Genomic DNA, 16,805 nt, shown 5'->3' with positions numbered 1-16,805 from the left:
GCAAAGAGTTCTTTCACCCTTCCAGGCAAAGTCTCTCCTGCTTCCCAGGACATGTGGCCAAAGGGAGCATCCCAAAGCCACCTGGGCCTCTTCTACCAAAGCTGTGGCGGTCCACACTCTGCCAAAAGTGCGTGGCTTTCTTTTTCACCTGGGCAAGAGGGGGTCTGCACTCTGTCAAAACCTCATGGCCCCCCTCTCAATGGCTGCCATGTCTGGGTTTAAATCCCTGTGCCAGTCCTCCTTTGCAGCCCCATTTCTGACTCCTCCCATAACCGGTTACAACCACCAGGACTCCCATACCCTTCCAGCTTTACTGGGTTGCCATAGTGAGTCTGGGCAGGTGTGGCCCCATGGTGTGGAGCCAATCATTCCAAGCTCTCATGCAGGTGCTGTAACTCAGGGGACCAGCCCCCCTCATACATCCTGGGTAGAAGTCACTCCCTTCTCCCTGGCTCAAAGCTTGGCCACAACTATTTAGCATATCTATGAAACCAGTTAAAGGTTATAGATGTGTTAAAGGACCATTCTAGAGGTTAGCTGCGAAACTGTTGCTATGCAAAACAGCTCTCAATAGCCCTGCTCCATGTGTCCCTTCCCCCTGGGGGTGGGATGGGGTGAGGACGTCTTAATATTTCCTGGAAACCTTGAGTTCTGGACCTCCTTCCAAATCCTTTTTTGGGGCCCCCCTCTAGGCTACGCCCTGTTACAGCTGGGCGTGTTGGGTCAAGTGTTCATCCTTTCATTCGTGCGTGCCCTCCAAGAGGATACGATGCCACTTGAGAGCCTTCCTTCGAAATCCCTTCGGGTCCCTCGCAGTCTCTGACCGTCCATGCACATCCACTGGAGAGTTTCCCAGGCCCAGCTCTCATGACTATCCCTCAACTCTGGTAACGCCTAGAGAGTAGGTAGAGGGAAATTAAAAGGAAAACCTGCCCTACTTTTAGAAAATACAACTCTCAGTTGCAGTGGGGGCGGGGGACAGGAGATGGGTCAGCTCTGAAACCCACTCATGCAGTGACACATGTTCCTCTTTCTCCCTGAAGGACCCCTCTGTACCCAGGGGCACACAGAGATGGAGAGCATGGCCTCTGGGGCCAGACAGACTCAGTTCGGATCTTGGTGCCACCACTTCCCAGGTGGCATGCGTTATCAGCCTCCCAGGCTGGTTCTGCAGCTCTTCCCCCTCCCTCTTCCACCCCAGCTTCAGCAGTTCTCCCTCGAGGAGCCACCAGTGCTGCCTTCCGCCCCTGGCCCTTTGCTTGTGCTGCCCCTGCCCCCAAACAGCTTGAATGTAAGAAAAAATCCATCCTGGGTTGCCCCTTCAGTTTTATTACGTGTGAACCCAGCCCATCCATGAAGAGGGGAAATGCCCACCCAAGGGCTGCGGGAATATAAACTCTCTACTGTGTTTCCAAAGACAGAGAATGAAGAGTCCTGACATGTTTCTGAGCTTTCTGGTTACACCTAGCCTAGTTCCAGGGACAGCCTTCTCTGAAGTCTCAGCCTTTCCCCCGACTTCTCTCTCTCTCTGTCTCTCTTTTTCTCTCTGGAGCCCAAGCCATCTCTCTAATCACAACACTCCTTGGAAAAGTCAGTGAGCTCCTTCCCCAGGGTTCTCTTAGATTCCATGCTGTTAACCACAGATTCTGTCCAGTGACCCCCCCCCAAGCTAATTTGGATGAGTGTCAAGAGAGAAAAAAAACCCAGTTTGGTATTTTGTCTTCTGAACTCATAACTGTTACAGTTCTATCTTGCTGTATACTTACAATAGCGATTGAGTACCTCCTCCCAGCCAGGCGCTCCCTGGAATAGAGTCACTGCCTGTCTCAGCCCTGGGCACATGCAGCACACTCCAGGACAGCCGAGACACAACACTCCTGGGTGGTGTCTCATCTTCCATCACTTTTTGATCACACCAACATTTGTGGCGGAATTCTGGGAAAGGCATTAGATGGGTACCACACCCCGCTTGAGGTTGTTTTGAATATTGTGAAATTTTGATAAGCCCTGAAGGGCATTGGATTGTGTTATTGATGTTGTTCTTACCTACAGGTATGGGAACTTGAGACTGGCCTCCAAATCTACCAGATTTTAGACCCTCACGGCTTCAATGTTGAACTGACTTCTGCATCTATCAATGAAAGTGGATATCTCTTTGCCACGGGAGCATATAATGGTCAGACTAGTATTCACTGACAGCCTCCTTGCGTTAGCGCTCTGAGAATTTGTCCGAGAAACTCGTTAGCTGTCTGGGTTATGGGGAGAGCAGGAACCAGGCTGAAACACGCGAGTGAGGTCGCAGTGCCCGGGTGAGGAGTGATGGGCTCATCTTTCATGGGCCTTAATGCCCTGATACTGATACTCAAAACAATCGGTACCTTCCACAACACTTATCTAATTGCTCTCCAGTTTGCAAAAGTCTTTCACACCTACAATCTCACTCCATCCTTGGCCTGACTTAACCTGTGCTGCACTGACTCATTCTGTCTACTTTGGGGTATCATCGGCTAAGAGATAGACATTAGACTCAGTACTTGCTGATAATATTTTTATTAACAGTTGATTGGGGAGCCAGACAAAATATCTAGCCAGCTTTGTCTCGTAACTCCCAGAATTCTCCTTTGGACTTGCTCACATGTGCGAGCACCTTGGGGGCATGTGCCGTGCAGACGAGGGAGGGCGTCTGGCTCAGGATGTGCTGTGGTGTTTGATGTGCCTTGTGCTAGGGAGCATCCCGTGGGGCTTCCAGGAACTGGGGAACTACCGCCTGCCTCCCTTCACACCTCATATGTTATATATTAATTTAACATATGTTAGTTGTTGCTCAAGTACAGTTTTCTGCCTTTTACTCCCATCCCAGCCCCCTCCCCCAGCCCTCCCCATCTTCCTCCCATTTCCACGGCCCCACGGATCATGTTCTTAACTCTGGGCAAGAGCTGCTTTGTCTGCACCACAGAACTGCTTTATGCAGGCACCACGCAGAATACACTTGTTTCCTAAAGAGACATATTTACTAAATAAATGCTGGCTGGTAGTGCAGTCCATGTCTTGAGAGAACATCCTAATGTAAAGTCTGATTTTGAAAGTAGGCGACACTGCCCGTGAAATGAAATCGAACTGCTGAGTTGACGGGGTGTGAAGGCACGCAGCTGCTCTTCATGTGGGACCCTTGTTAAGAAAGCAGTCCACTGATCTTAGCAGCACACCCTGCACAAGGTGGAAATCAGTCATCAGAGACCCTCTGAGCAATGTGCACAATGTTATCAGACATAAGCATTAAGCAGTTCACTGCGACTGAGATGGTACTATTTTCATGCAAGCACAGCATTTTTATGTTGTTAGTGCTGGAGTCTAGAGTCCTTTGAAATATCGACAGTTAAGGGAGTGGAGGCAAAGTGCTGTGAGGGGTGTCCTCCTGGATCTAACCTTGAGGTGGCCCCTGTAAAGGCCCCTGTCAGAGCCTGATTCTTGACACTGAGTATTGACCTTGAACTAGGCATCCAACAACTACACTGCTTATCCCCATTCCTGGCCCCTTTATCAAGATTACTTAATTAAATGAGTGATGTTCACTCAAAAGAAATTGTAATTTCAAATGTCAGAAGAAACTGAACACTCCTTTTGTATTTTCCCCCCTGTAACAACCATCAAAACAATTCAACACTTGATGGTTTCCTATCTGCTAGGATTCTCTTAAACCTTTTGTTACCCAGTGAGAACTAAAGTCCTAAGACATGTCAGCACCTTCGAAACTGGGACCTTATTGCAACAATGGTATTTACTATTAATAATAATTGGGAGATACTGGGGGTTATTTAGCAATCTGGAAAGTGCTGGGAGAATAAAGGCAGCAAAGATCCATTTAAGACAGAAAGCTCAGACAAGAGCGTCTGAAAAACTGTCACAGTTTCAAGGTATTGCTCAGTCCTGTTTAGTTTCCATCATGCTGTGACAAATCGAGGCATCCAGAAATAATATTTTGTGTGCAGCAAGGCAAGGGAGATTCACATTTCCTTGGTAGGAAATAAATAGGGGGTACATTGTTGGCAGAAAGCATTCCAATACATCCATTTTCACTGAGATGAAAGCCAAGCTTTCTATACATTTGTTCTAACCATCAAGTCTTTCCTGTGTGTGATCAGGAACAGTTAAAATCTGGGACTTCGACAGCGGGCAGGAGATGAAAACGCTGCCCAGAGGGAAAGACTGGGTGGAGGAAGAGCATGGTGTGAAACGCCTGATTTTTCTGAAAACGCCAGAAAAACAGCAGTCCCTGCTCCTCGCCTTGGAGCACAGCGGGAAGATCAAAATGATCCAGGTTTGCAATTCTGCATTGACCTTGGGACTCTCCCTGCTCCTCTGGGGAAAATCAGCTAAGTCAGTGGATAATTCCCTCACGGAACTCCTCTTTTGCCAGCTGGCTAAGGATGGCATTTCCTCACCACCTTCCTAGGATGCTCCTGAGTAACCTTGCCCAGGTCCAAGTACAGAGCACAGAAGAAGGGGGCGTGTTGGTTCCTTTCCCTCCCTTAGAGTTCCTATTGCATTCAGGGATGCTCAAGCCACTTTTTAAAATTGTTACCAAAACTGCTTTGTTTCCGTTAAGGTTAGTGATGCAGTCTGCTCAGGGCTGTATGGGATGTTTGAGGTAGGCTAATTCATTTTTCTTGTGACTCTATTGCTACCTCACAATGCCTTCTTCGTGTTTCAGTTAAAGGCTAGATCATTCATTTATTCTGATTATTGAGTGAATCTGTCTTTGCCTAGAACTCAAGGACTCATTATTATTACTTACCATCACCATCATCATCATTAGACCTCTGAAAGCTAAGGTCAGAGAAAAACAAGTCTGGCAAAGATGAAGTCTGAAAAAAGAAGTGAAAAACTTCCTTGATGGAACACACTCTTCCCATAAAGAAATATAAGAAATCTCTTGTAAGGTACACAACAGTAAATGTATGCGGCAGGAATGCAGTTCATTCCTGGGGTTGGAGCTGCGAGTAGAGCGAAGGAAAGAAGCACCAGACCTCTCCTTTCCAGACCCTCAGCCTCATTAAGCAAACCAGCAAATAGGCAAACACGGCCTCCGTCATCCCGTTCAGTAGCCTGGGACCACGGCTAGTGCATTGTGCTCTGAGGCCACATGCCCATGAGTGCTATGTACTTCTTTTCAATGACCACAAACCTGTCTGTAATGGCTTGAAATGTAACATCTGTCCTGCACATAACATTCTTGACTTTATTTTCTCAAGTCTCAGAAACGAGCTTGTGCAACTGCCTGGTCTTTTCACAAGAGGCTGAAGTACTCATTTTACAAACAAGGAAAATAAGGCCTCCCAAACATAAGCTTTCCTCAGTCTCTCACTAGATCCAAGGCTAGAAATGCGTTGTCTTCACACTTAGACTGATATTCTCTCCACTTTACCATAGCTGCATTCAGCCTTAAAAATTTGTCTTTTATCCCCATATAAAAACTCACAATTCAAAAATCAATAGCATGTCATTGATAATAATCAACTAGAAGGTAGAATAAATGATTATATGTAATAGCAGAGAAAAATATGAGGCACCTAAAATGAATTCAACAAAAATATGCAAGAGTTTTATGGGGGGAGGATGTAAAGGACATTAAAAAAAACAAGATGAAACTATGGAGAGCTACAACATTTTCATACATGGGATACAACAAAATATCTCTGCTATGTTCACATGAAAAATAATCACTTTTCTTTTTAAAAAAGTGAAAAACAAGTCACATGGTATGAAAAGACTACTCACTGTACCCCCAGGTAACTGAGAAAAGATTAGGAACAAGAGTGTCTTAAGAAATCCCACAAATCCGAAATAAAAACAAATAACTCAAGATTAAAATGGACAAGGGACAGGTAAGAAAACCCAAATGTCTCACAAACACACACACACAAGTTCAACTCACTAATTCAGAAAATGAGATTAATATAATGAATTGTAAAATTAATTTTGAAATGTCCCATTTTAAACCCATCAGACAGGCCAAAAAATTAAATTAAGTAAAATCGAGTGTTGGCAAGAATGTGAAGAAAGAACTCTTACCTACTCCTGGTGAAAGTGGAGGTAGATAACACTCCCTGGAAGAGTCACTTAGTAACATCTGGTGAAGCTGATGATGTGCATACCTTACAACTTGATCATTCTGCTCAAGGCGTTGCTCTAAAAGAAGCCATAGCAATTGCTCATAAAAGCAACAGCAAAAGCCCTGGATGGTGTAGCTCAGCTGGTTGGAGCATCGTACCCTAAACCAAAAGACAGCAGATTTGACTCCTGGTCAGGGCTCATACCCAGGTTGCAGGATTGGTCCCCAATCAGGGCACATGTGAGAGGCAACTGATCAATGTTTCTCTCTCATATCGATGTTTCTCTCCTTCTCTCCTTCTCTTTTTCCTTTCCTTCTCCTTTCTCTAAGATTAATGAGCATGTCCTGGGGTGACAATAAAAACAATTAAAAAAATTTAAAAAGCAGCAAAAAAATTGAAAACAATCTGAACATCCATCACTAAGAGAAAAACTAAATTATAATATATTTATGCAATACTACAAAGCAGTTAAAAATAAATGAACTAGAACTCCATGTAATGACTTGTATAAATCTCAAAAATATAAGTTTCAGAAGCAAGCAATTTGAAGAAGAATCTGTACAATTGGATAACATTTATAAAAAAGTTAAAAGCCTGAACGCAGTGTGTGTGTGTGTATCATATATGTTTATGTAGAATATATGTATTTGTTTATATAAAAATATTCAAACTTTCATAACTAACACCATATTCAGATTTCTAGTTACCTCTGGAGAGGGAAGAAGAAAGAAGAATTAAGTTAGGGAAGGATGGATAGAACTTAAGACTGGATAAAAACGTGTGGTAGATACATCATGATATGTTCTATTTTTCTCTATATCCTTACAACAGCTCAAAATAAAATAGTTCATTGAGTTTGTCAGGTACTCACTGGATGTCTGTTACAGGGCAAAGAAAGTGATATTTGTCTCACGGTGATATGGGAGCTGCCTGACGCCACACCTGTCCTACAAGGTGTTAATCGCCCTGTGCATCTGAAGTCATCTGCTAAAGAGAGGAGCATGGCCATTCCTTTCCCGGATGTGACATTGATAGCTGAGGAAACCTCTTCTCCACGTGCTAGTGTAAGTTCCGTTTCTTGATTTTCTTCCTTTTTAGTGTGGAATATCACAAATAAACACAAAAATACAGAAAACATCACGACGAACTTCCCCGAACTATTACTTAGCTTCAACTGCAAAATACGGAAGTCGTGGGGAGGTCGCGCACAGCACAGGGAATATAGTCGATAACCTCAGAGTAACTCTGCAGGGCGGATGGTTTTCAGACTTGTGGAGATCACGTGGTAAGCATATACATTTCAAATCACTATGTCGCACTGCTGAAATAAATATACTCCTGTACGCCAACTACACTTCAATACATTTTTTGAAAAATCACAGTAAGACACTTTAAGTTAACTCTCGAGTAACCAAGTGCATGCATATGTCTGTCCTGTGTCCAGGATGGTCCCTGAGTCGGTTTCCTTCCTTCTTCAGAACCCTGCAGCTTGTACCCAAGTGAACTGCATTGATTTATTGCAAATAGAAGGATATAACTTGATAGCTGCTGGAACCTTAAATGGTGTGATCATCTTATGGAACTTTGTAACATCCACTGTCAAAGAACTGTAAGTCACATCTTTCCCTGAAATAATGTTAGTTGAACTACGGAAGAGCCAAAGTAACGTTCGATACTAAAACAGACAAACAAGCAAAAGCAATCAATGAAAATGGTAAAGACTCTCAAGGCAGGTTTCCTGGAGTCATGAATGGGAGGAGACTATGTTCTAAGTGTCTAATCCCAGAATCACATAAACAAGGTGAGCCTCGGGGATTTGTCTTCTCAAGTGCTTGAACCTTCAGTCCTCTCACGTTAGTGTCTGCTTTCACGTGTGATCTTGTCCAAATGTATAACCTCAACAAACACTTAAAATGCATACTCGCTGTAAACTCTAATCTCCCCAGAGCTTCACACATGCATATCTGGCCATTACCAGGACCTTAAAGCCCAACATGCCCCAAACATTGCCCCAATCTACTCCTCCCCCAAACAACTCCTCTTCCTATATACTCCCGGTGACACCACCATCTACCAAGTCACCATAGTTGAATGCTGAGAGGCATTCTAGATAGATTTTCCTTCTCGTCCATCACCCCCACACATCTAATGCGTTACAGGTCTGTGCTAACAAGGGCATGGCTTATGCAATTCTAAAACCCAACCAACTAGATTTTCTTCATACTATGGCCAGAAACTTTATCATCCTCTCCCTGCCATCCATGGTAAAGGAAATAATGTAACATTGTATTATTTGCTGTGGATGGATTGCAAATAATAAGCAATCCACTGTTGTGCAATTGGGCTAGAAAGCAAGGGCCAAGTGTGAACACCCTATGTCAAAGGAGTTTGTAATATCGTACTTTGAGTTACAATGTGGGCAAGAACCTTGAGGAATTAATAATAATAAAACCAAGTATATCTAAGCAATTGAAGGAAGGGAAGGGGTGTAAGGAGGGGGAAAGAGAGGGAGGGGAAAAGAAGAAAATGCAAAGGCAATCTCTACTCTTTGTTTACAGTGTGTTACATACTACTGGTCTACCTGGTCTCCATGCTCCTTTCCAATCCAAGGCTGAGTCTGTACTTTTCACCAGCTTTTGACAGGGCATGCATCTTCCTTGTTTAGACCCTGAATTTACTCTCCTTGGAACTTTTTAGTTGAAGTAGTTGTTTCTGCAGCCCCTTTGTCTGTACCACAGCCCTTGTGGTCTTGGCCCCTTCCCCTGGGATTCTGGCCCTCCTATTCCTGCCTCTCTGCCCTCACACCTAGGGTTTTCTCACGGACTTTGTGCTTATCACTCGAATATGTGCTGCACAGTGCCTCACCCTTTTATTAGTGCCGTTCTCACACTGTTGGCTGTACATGACTCACCACCAAGGGAGTTCATATGGATGGACAAGGCGCAGACTGTGGTCCTGATGCCACAGCCTAAAGAGGGGGAGCTACCCTGAGGGCATGTCCAGTTTAAAGGCAGAGATCCCCCTCGATGGAGCGCTGGGCATTTTGCCCAGGGATGCATGCAAAGTCAACATCTAGTCAGAGAAGATAACTGGCTATAGAGGGTCACACATAGCATCCCCTTCTGAGAAAAAGATGATTGTGTAAAACTATTGATTTGAAATAGTTGGAGTATTTTGCAGAACACATAATTTAGCACAGAAATGACTAATGTAATTAGACCCAGCTTAAAAGGCTTAAACATGAAAGAGAGTGTCAACATTCATGGTAGAGATCATCTACCTCAAATTTTGCCTAAGATCCCTTCGTCAGTCAGGAGAAATAGTTCTTCCTGGTCAAAGCTTTGGGGACAAAACTCGAAATTGTTTTTGCTAATTAATAGTCCATTTCACCATTCAGCTAATCTGCGAAGCAGAAAAGTGTGCAAAGTTTGAGCTCAACAAGTCATCAAGCCCACAAGCTCCTCAGAAGGGAAGGAGAAAGAAAGGAAGAAAAACATCAGTGTGTGGTTGCCTCTCACACACCTGCTACTGGGGACATCACCTGCAATCCATGCATGTACTCTGACTGGTGACTCTTTGGTTCACAGGGCAGTGCTCAGTCCACTGAGCCACATCAGCCAGGGCCCATAAGCTCCTATTTGGTTCTCCCCCAAGAGGCTCCTTCCTCCTTCATCAGGTCTAATTAGCAGAGGCAACTTCCACTCAAGGAAAAGGAACACTTTGCTATAAGTTCTGTTTCCTATAAGGAACATTAAGTGCGGCTTTAAGAGCTCAGAATGAAGCACCAGTGCAGGCAATGAGGGATTATCTCTCTCCTCCCAGGAAACTGCCTACAAAGGTGTTTGGTGCTTTGGAATCTGGGTCAGTGAGAGACTCAAGTAACAAGGACAGTATAACCACTGAATTACCTGTTTGGCTGCTCCCCTCAGTTCTAAGGTTCTTGATGGCAGTAACCATACTCGATCCAAATATGTGTCTCCACTTATTCCCAGAGTACAATTCTATTCTTTAAACTGTACGAAACTTCTGGAAGTTTGTACAAGTCCTTTCTCTTACCTGTGTAACTAGGAAGTCTAGACTAGATAGCTGAGTTAAAAGACATTTAAATACTAAACGGTCATGTTGTTATACACAGCCTTACTGAGACAGATATGTTCACACTCTCCACCTCTAGGATTTCCCTGCACGTTCAATGACATCGGCATTTTAGGAGTTCATTAGTTCTTCCTAGGATGTGCAATACAAGTAATGTACATTACCTGATTTGTGAGTATCTATCACGTACATGTGTGCTTTTTCCAGATACAGACCTGAAGATTGCCTCATGGAAAATCCTGACTTGGATTCCAAACGCCTTCGAATTAATGACATACTGTTCCTCTTCCGGACCCCTGAATGTGCAAGGTAACTTTGTGCCTACCAATCAAGAGATACAATTAAGGGGAGATAGATTGAGTAGACTATTTCATTTTAGCCTTCTTCGAGGGCACTGCCCCTTGGAGTGGATGTCTCCAAGGGTCTAGCTTGCCATGTGGAGATGCGATTCCCGCACTCTGTCCATCCCACAGCCCTCTTCCCAGCAGTAGCAAAAAGGAACACACTCCCTTGGCCACCCTTGCAGCCAACATCCAACTCTGTGAGCACAGACGTGAAGCAGATGCAACTTGCAAGGCCAACAGGGACAAATCATATGGCAGCAGGTTTCACTGGATGTCCCCTAAAACTGAGCAATCTTCACCCATGTCTGAGAGAGCAGGCCATTATTTACATATCTAGGAAAAAGTATTTTTCTCTCTTCATATTTGCACGAGAGCTCTGATTTTCTACCAATAGGCCGTGATAAACACACCTCTGTGTTAGTTTTGGTCACCCAGTCTCCCCCTTGGCTGGAAATTTCCTTATTCTGAGAATATTTTGAGGACTTGTTTTGGATCTGCTTGCACCAGAACCCCAATGCACATCTTAGCCCAACCCAGCAGAGCATGGCACAGTCCGGGCGAGGCCAGAACTGGACACTGCAGGGTGAAGTCACTGGGGTGCTCAGAACCCCCACCAACACCACCAGCGCACACCTGCCACGCTGGTGTCAGAGCCTTCGGGACCAGATCTAGCCTCAGCCGAGAGACAGGACCCAATTTTAGTTCCCAGACCAGGCAGCAGCAAACCTTAGCTCCTGAGGCTCCCCAACCGTCTCCGCTAGTATCAGACAGATGAGCACTCCTTACACAAGATACAGGGTGTGCTTTGTTTGTGAGTGAGTGAGTGAGTGGTTCAGCGTCTACAGAGGATGAAAGAAGGAATCCATTGAAATGAACGCAGAGCAGAGCACCCTTTGAGTATGATAGACTATCTTAGCCTCTCCTTATTGGGCTTCCTCCCTCTTCTTATAGGCGACTAAGTCAGGATTCCCTGTGCTCTTCGTCCCAACGTGGTTCCAGTAAGGGGCCCCAGAGCAGCAAGGTGAGCCAGCAAGTGACAGGGGGAGTATGTCTTCCTGTTACACCCCACGTGGTTGGTCCCAAACAGCAATTTGTTGCATTGGAGCCCTTCCTTTGAGGGCAGGTAAAGGTGAAGGGTCCTCTGTGGATAAGTGTGTATGTAAAACTTCAGTGTTGGTTTTCTTAGAAAGCAATGCCTAAACTGTTTTTACCTTTTTTGGTTTCTGCTTCTGAAGGCTTTCCTATCTGCAAAGAATTGATACCTAATCATGAATAAAATAAATTATGTATTCTACTTTTATGTTTGTAAGGTAACTGTACAATAACCCTTTTGCTCAAAAGTATTACACACATTCTATGGGGGTGGGGAAGAGACTATATAATGTAGTGTGGGGTTTTCAAATGGGTCTTCAGTTTCACCTTTACTTATTTTTACACATTATGCTTCTAGTTAGAATTTTGTTTGAGGGGAAGTTTTCATGGCAAACATGTTTTTAAAACTACTAACATGGTGGGAAGAATAAACTTATAAGGATGTAAGAGTCGGGCTTGAACTTGAATCTAAATGTTTCATTTATCTGATCAGCTTTACAGAAAGTACTTCATCTCAGAGTTTCTAGTTCCTCATCAGTAAGAAGTACACAATAAGGCTAACTTGCATGGCTGTTCATAGAATTCTAAATAATATGCCCTAAGAATGTGGCAGGCATCAGGCCTTTAATTGCTCTTACAATGCTGTATCTAAGCCACTAGGAGAATGTTGTCTTACAAATGCCCAATTTATGCACATGGAAATCTCTGCAATGCAGGTTTCCAAGAATTACCCCCAAAACGACTGTCATGCTTAGATATGTATGAAGTACCCGAAGAATCTGCTGATCCAGTATTTCATTTGCTTACAACGTTATAGAAATATCTCCTTTCTCTCTCACGATTCAGGGAAGCAAGCAGAGCATACATGACAGTGAGTCTAAAGGTCGGTATAAAATCTCCTGTCTTTCTTATAACAAAACGATTCCTTGGCAATAGGGAGTTTAGGTGATAGAACATCCCACAAATCCGAATGAAGGTGTATACTCTTCCCGTGACTGAATGTTGGGGAGATTTAGGGTTCAGCTCCTAGGGGGTAGCATTTTCATCATGATGATACCTTTTTAAATACTAATTCTAGATTTTAAAAAATCCAAAATATTGCTGAGCCTCTTAACCTCCTGCCATTTTTCTGAATCTTACACTAGATACATAAGACTTAAACTGAGTGTTTATGTGGTTTCAGCTGTTATGTATCATAAAGAGGCTTTCAATAGGATCCCAAATTAGCCCTTTAGGTCTTTTCTGGGGGAACAGGATTCCACTTGTTAATGCTTCTGCTGTTCTCTGCCCTGACTGAACTTCTTGGGGGTGAAAAAAGAAAAAAAAATTCTAAGGAAAGAATGTGTCTTTTTTGGTGTTTCCTGCCAGCCTCCTCTTTCGCAGGCTATAGAATTTGAAATTCTGAGTACTCCAAACACCATGGTAGCTCAGTCATTTTCCAACAGGTGAGCAAACAGATGTCACTGTGGGAGAGCAAAAGCCAGCGGACAAAAGACATCCTGGGGGTGCTGGTGTCATGGAGTCTAAGCCGCCACTCCTGGTCACTGCTCACCAGGATGGGCACCTGCGCCTGTGGACGATGGAGGTGAGGACGCCCATCGTTTTCCTGGAATAGCAGAGGGTGGAGAAGAAAAGGAGGGTCATTAAGTGAACCTTAGCCTTCTATGGTTCCATGTAGCATCCAGTTTTAGAGTGTTTTTAACCTTCTAGCCAAACTGCTGGTTCTGCAGACTGCTCACTGGAAATGCCACTCAGACTTTAAAGCAGGCCAGTTTTGCAACTCAAGAGATCAACTTGTCAACACTGCAGAGTTAACTATTTTGCATCTTTCTTTTCTTTAGATTGAGCTAGGAGTACATGCTGCTGAATATTTTATTGCGTATTTAATTTAGTGTTATATTACTGTAAAAGAAGAATACTGAAATGTTGATTATCCATAAATTTACAAACTATTAGTTATCCGATAGTTTATAGGCTATTAGCAGTTATTACACTGTATTTGGTATCCTTAGACATTTTACAGTGGAAAATATAACTTCCATGTACTAGCAGCTTTTGTAACAAATGGCCAGGTAGGCAGAGTCTGAGCTGGCTGGCAGGAGCTTATGGAAGGGAGGATGCTGAGCAGGTGGGTCACAGTGACAGGGAAGTTAGTTAGAGAGGCAAGAGCGAGGGTACCCCTTGTAAGGCTCCTCTCAAGAGGGAAGCACTGAAAAACAGCTACCATTGGGTGTGGCATATAGCAGAATCCAGCCATACAGGGCAGGCTCGCCCTGCTGGATAAAGCCTCCAAGGCCGTGCATCCCAGCTTATTAGGGGAAACTCTTGGTGTGAAAATACAAACTAGTCTACCAACAACTTTGCCTGAGGTCATCCTAGTATTGGGGCACTGCCTTTTTTTCTGATAGAGAAATAAGTGAGTGAGAGACTTAGGAGGAAAAATGATTATATCCAAGCAAATCTCAGAAACAAGTGGCAGATTCAAATTCTGTCTTCCCAAGTTTGGAGGTTTATTCTCTAGGCAAGGCAATGAATGTGGAAATTCTTTCCGATGTTGACATGCTTTGAACCTCTTACAGTCTGTAATCTTGTGCCAACATTCAAAACTAGGTATTTCTAAAAAAGCAAATCCAACGTTCCTGTTTAACCCAAGTGAGATACACTTAGGTTAAGTGTAACCTGAAAAAAATGTTTAAAAAACGTATAACTGGTCAGAGTTTTATGGAGGGGTCATGAGAAATACAAGAAACAACCCCCAAATGTAGAAATGACCTATAATAGAGTGTAGATGCTTATCATTAATAGGTGTCTACACCTTTGTGAATACTTAATTTCAAAATAGTGAGTTCCTATGGATAGTTTCAAATGACTTCATTACAAATAGGATCACGTTTCAGTAGTCCAGATGATTTGTTAGACAGAGGAACTCAACTGCAATAGCTTGTATGAGTATTTTACAGATTTTGTTGATCTACTTTATGCAGGGAAGGCTGCTGAAAGACGTGCTCCCTCTGACCAGACATTCTGCCATTTCTCTGACGTCACTGTGTACCGATTCCTGCACCAGGCTTCTACTGACTAGCAACGTCGGTAAGGCATTACCCTCACGTAGTTGGCCAAGGGTGTCTTAACCCACAGGATATAATGAGGACTATAGGAAATTGGGTGATGTATGTTGATACGAGAGAATGAGAGGGTTATTCAAACGTGAGAGAGTGTTGAGAAGGCCGTGACTAGCTTGCAGAGCAAATAGAACAATGAATGATGTGAAAAGTAAATCTATCCTCCTTTTTTATTTTCTATTTTCTAGATTCAACTTGGTAATGTTTATTACAGTTACTAATATTTAACTCTGTACATTTATTTTGTTTTAATGCTGATGCATATCTTTCACATGCTTACCTTTTAATTCCCAAACTCTTAGTTGATGGTCATTGCTTTTTTTCCCCAGCCTACCCTCTGCTCCTACAAAAAGAACCTATTTTCTTCCTAGCTCTTTCCTTACAGCAAGACATTCTCTTTCTTCCATCTTTAGGTTGGGTGTATGACTACCCTTATCTTACATATTGAGAAGAATGTAAAGTTTTCATCTTTGATCTTGAAAGAGTTGTGTTGTGTTATTCTTTGTTGTTAAAGGGAGTAGTGGCATGAACAGAGAGGAAAAGAATTGCTGTTTTCAAAGAACTTTATTTTAGCCCTGGCTGGGTAGCTCAGTTGGTTAGAGTGTGGCCCCGATATGCCAAGGGTGGGGGTTCAATCCCCAGTCAGGGCACATGTAAGAATGAACCAATGAATGCACAAATCAATGGAACAACAACAACAAAAAAGAACTTTATTTTATACTTATTATTATAACTAATCTAATTGGTCTTAATTCTTTCATGTATACTATTCTTTTCTTTGATGCTTCCTTTCTATTTCCTTTCTTCTGTTATTTGAATTAATTGTAAATTTCCCCCATTTCTTCTCTCCCATGCATTTATAAATTATGTGTCAGTGAATGTACATGAATCCATAACTACAGATTTTAATTCTACTGGTGTTTATCTTTAAATTTTTCCTAAAAAAAGTAGCCAATTTTTTAGAATTTAGACGGAAATAGCATCTGTGCAGTTAAACAGAAAGCTTAGTCCACTTTGCCTTTCTCTTTTTTCTGCACCCCCCCCTCACTTTTTTGCTAATGTGATCTGGAGGTTTGCATTCAGACAGGGCTCTGACATTAATATTTAAATTTTATATCTTCTCTTTTAGGAAGTTTTTTTCATTTCAAAAGTTTTTTATGAAAGTCACAACAAACCATTTTGTACCAACAATTATTTAAGTCTTCTGGAAGTTACAGGAAATAATTGTTTGCATTTGCATTCAATATTATTAGTACATTTACAGCATTTGTTTAAGGTTGCCTTGATTTTACCTGGTTTTATTGCCCACCACCAACCCTTTTCTACTCTGATATTCGTGACATCTTATGTTTATTTATCTGTCAGTCTCTGTAATTTATGTAACACCATTTCTGGTTGTAGCAGAATAGTTGAGAAATCTGAGATCAGGAAAATGTTGTTTCTTTGTTAAAACAGCTTCCACTTTTTTATATCAACTTTACCTGCTATGTTATAAGTCTTTTAAAAAAATACAAGATGGGTCTTTTCAAAGATTCAACTTTTGGTTCATTGATTTTATCTATCAATTTTCTACTTTTTGTTCATTGATTTCTACTCTGATTTTCATTATTTCTTTTCTTTTGTTTACTTTAAATTTAATTTGGTCTTCCTTTTCTAGTTTTCCAAAGTACAAGCTTAGAGGATTAGTTTTTTTTTTAAATATATTTTATTGATTATACCATTACAGTTGTTCTATTCCCCCCCTTCAATCCCTTCCACCCACACCCTCCCTCCCCCACCATTCTGCCCCCCTTAGTTTATAACCATGTGTCTCAAGTTCTTTGGATTCTATATTTCCCCCACTATTCTCACCCTCCCCCCTATCTATTTTCTACCTACCGTCTATGCTATTTTCTGTGCCTTCTCCCCCCTTCTCCCCCTCCCACCCCCCTGTTTCTAACCCTCCATGTGTTCTTCATTTCTATGGTTCCACTCCTGATCTAGCTGTCCTCTTGGTTTGCTTTTGTTTTAGGTGTGGTTGTTAATAGCTGTGTGTTTGC

The 16,805-nt window shown here is 42.7% G+C and overlaps 1 protein-coding gene across 1 annotated transcript in view; it reads left to right on the top strand.

Moving 5' to 3' along the window:
* WDR64 (WD repeat domain 64) overlaps positions 1-16,805 on the top strand; it is a 74,238-nt gene that overhangs the window by 37,447 nt on the left and 19,986 nt on the right. The window contains exons 13-21 of the mRNA XM_037069493.1: positions 2,053-2,176; positions 4,143-4,318; positions 7,001-7,177; positions 7,592-7,722; positions 10,416-10,517; positions 11,504-11,573; positions 12,491-12,527; positions 13,090-13,229; positions 14,629-14,734. Coding sequence (XP_036925388.1) covers positions 2,053-2,176; positions 4,143-4,318; positions 7,001-7,177; positions 7,592-7,722; positions 10,416-10,517; positions 11,504-11,573; positions 12,491-12,527; positions 13,090-13,229; positions 14,629-14,734 — 1,063 coding nt within the window. The remainder of the gene's footprint in view (positions 1-2,052; positions 2,177-4,142; positions 4,319-7,000; positions 7,178-7,591; positions 7,723-10,415; positions 10,518-11,503; positions 11,574-12,490; positions 12,528-13,089; positions 13,230-14,628; positions 14,735-16,805) is intronic.

The sequence above is a fragment of the Sturnira hondurensis genome, unplaced genomic scaffold, assembly GCF_014824575.4.
Source record: "Sturnira hondurensis isolate 20B ecotype Veracruz unplaced genomic scaffold, ASM1482457v3 Scaffold0018525, whole genome shotgun sequence".
NCBI lineage: Eukaryota > Metazoa > Chordata > Mammalia > Chiroptera > Phyllostomidae > Sturnira > Sturnira hondurensis.
Note: the sequence above shows the minus strand (reverse complement) of the source record. Positions and strands in the feature narration are given on the sequence as shown.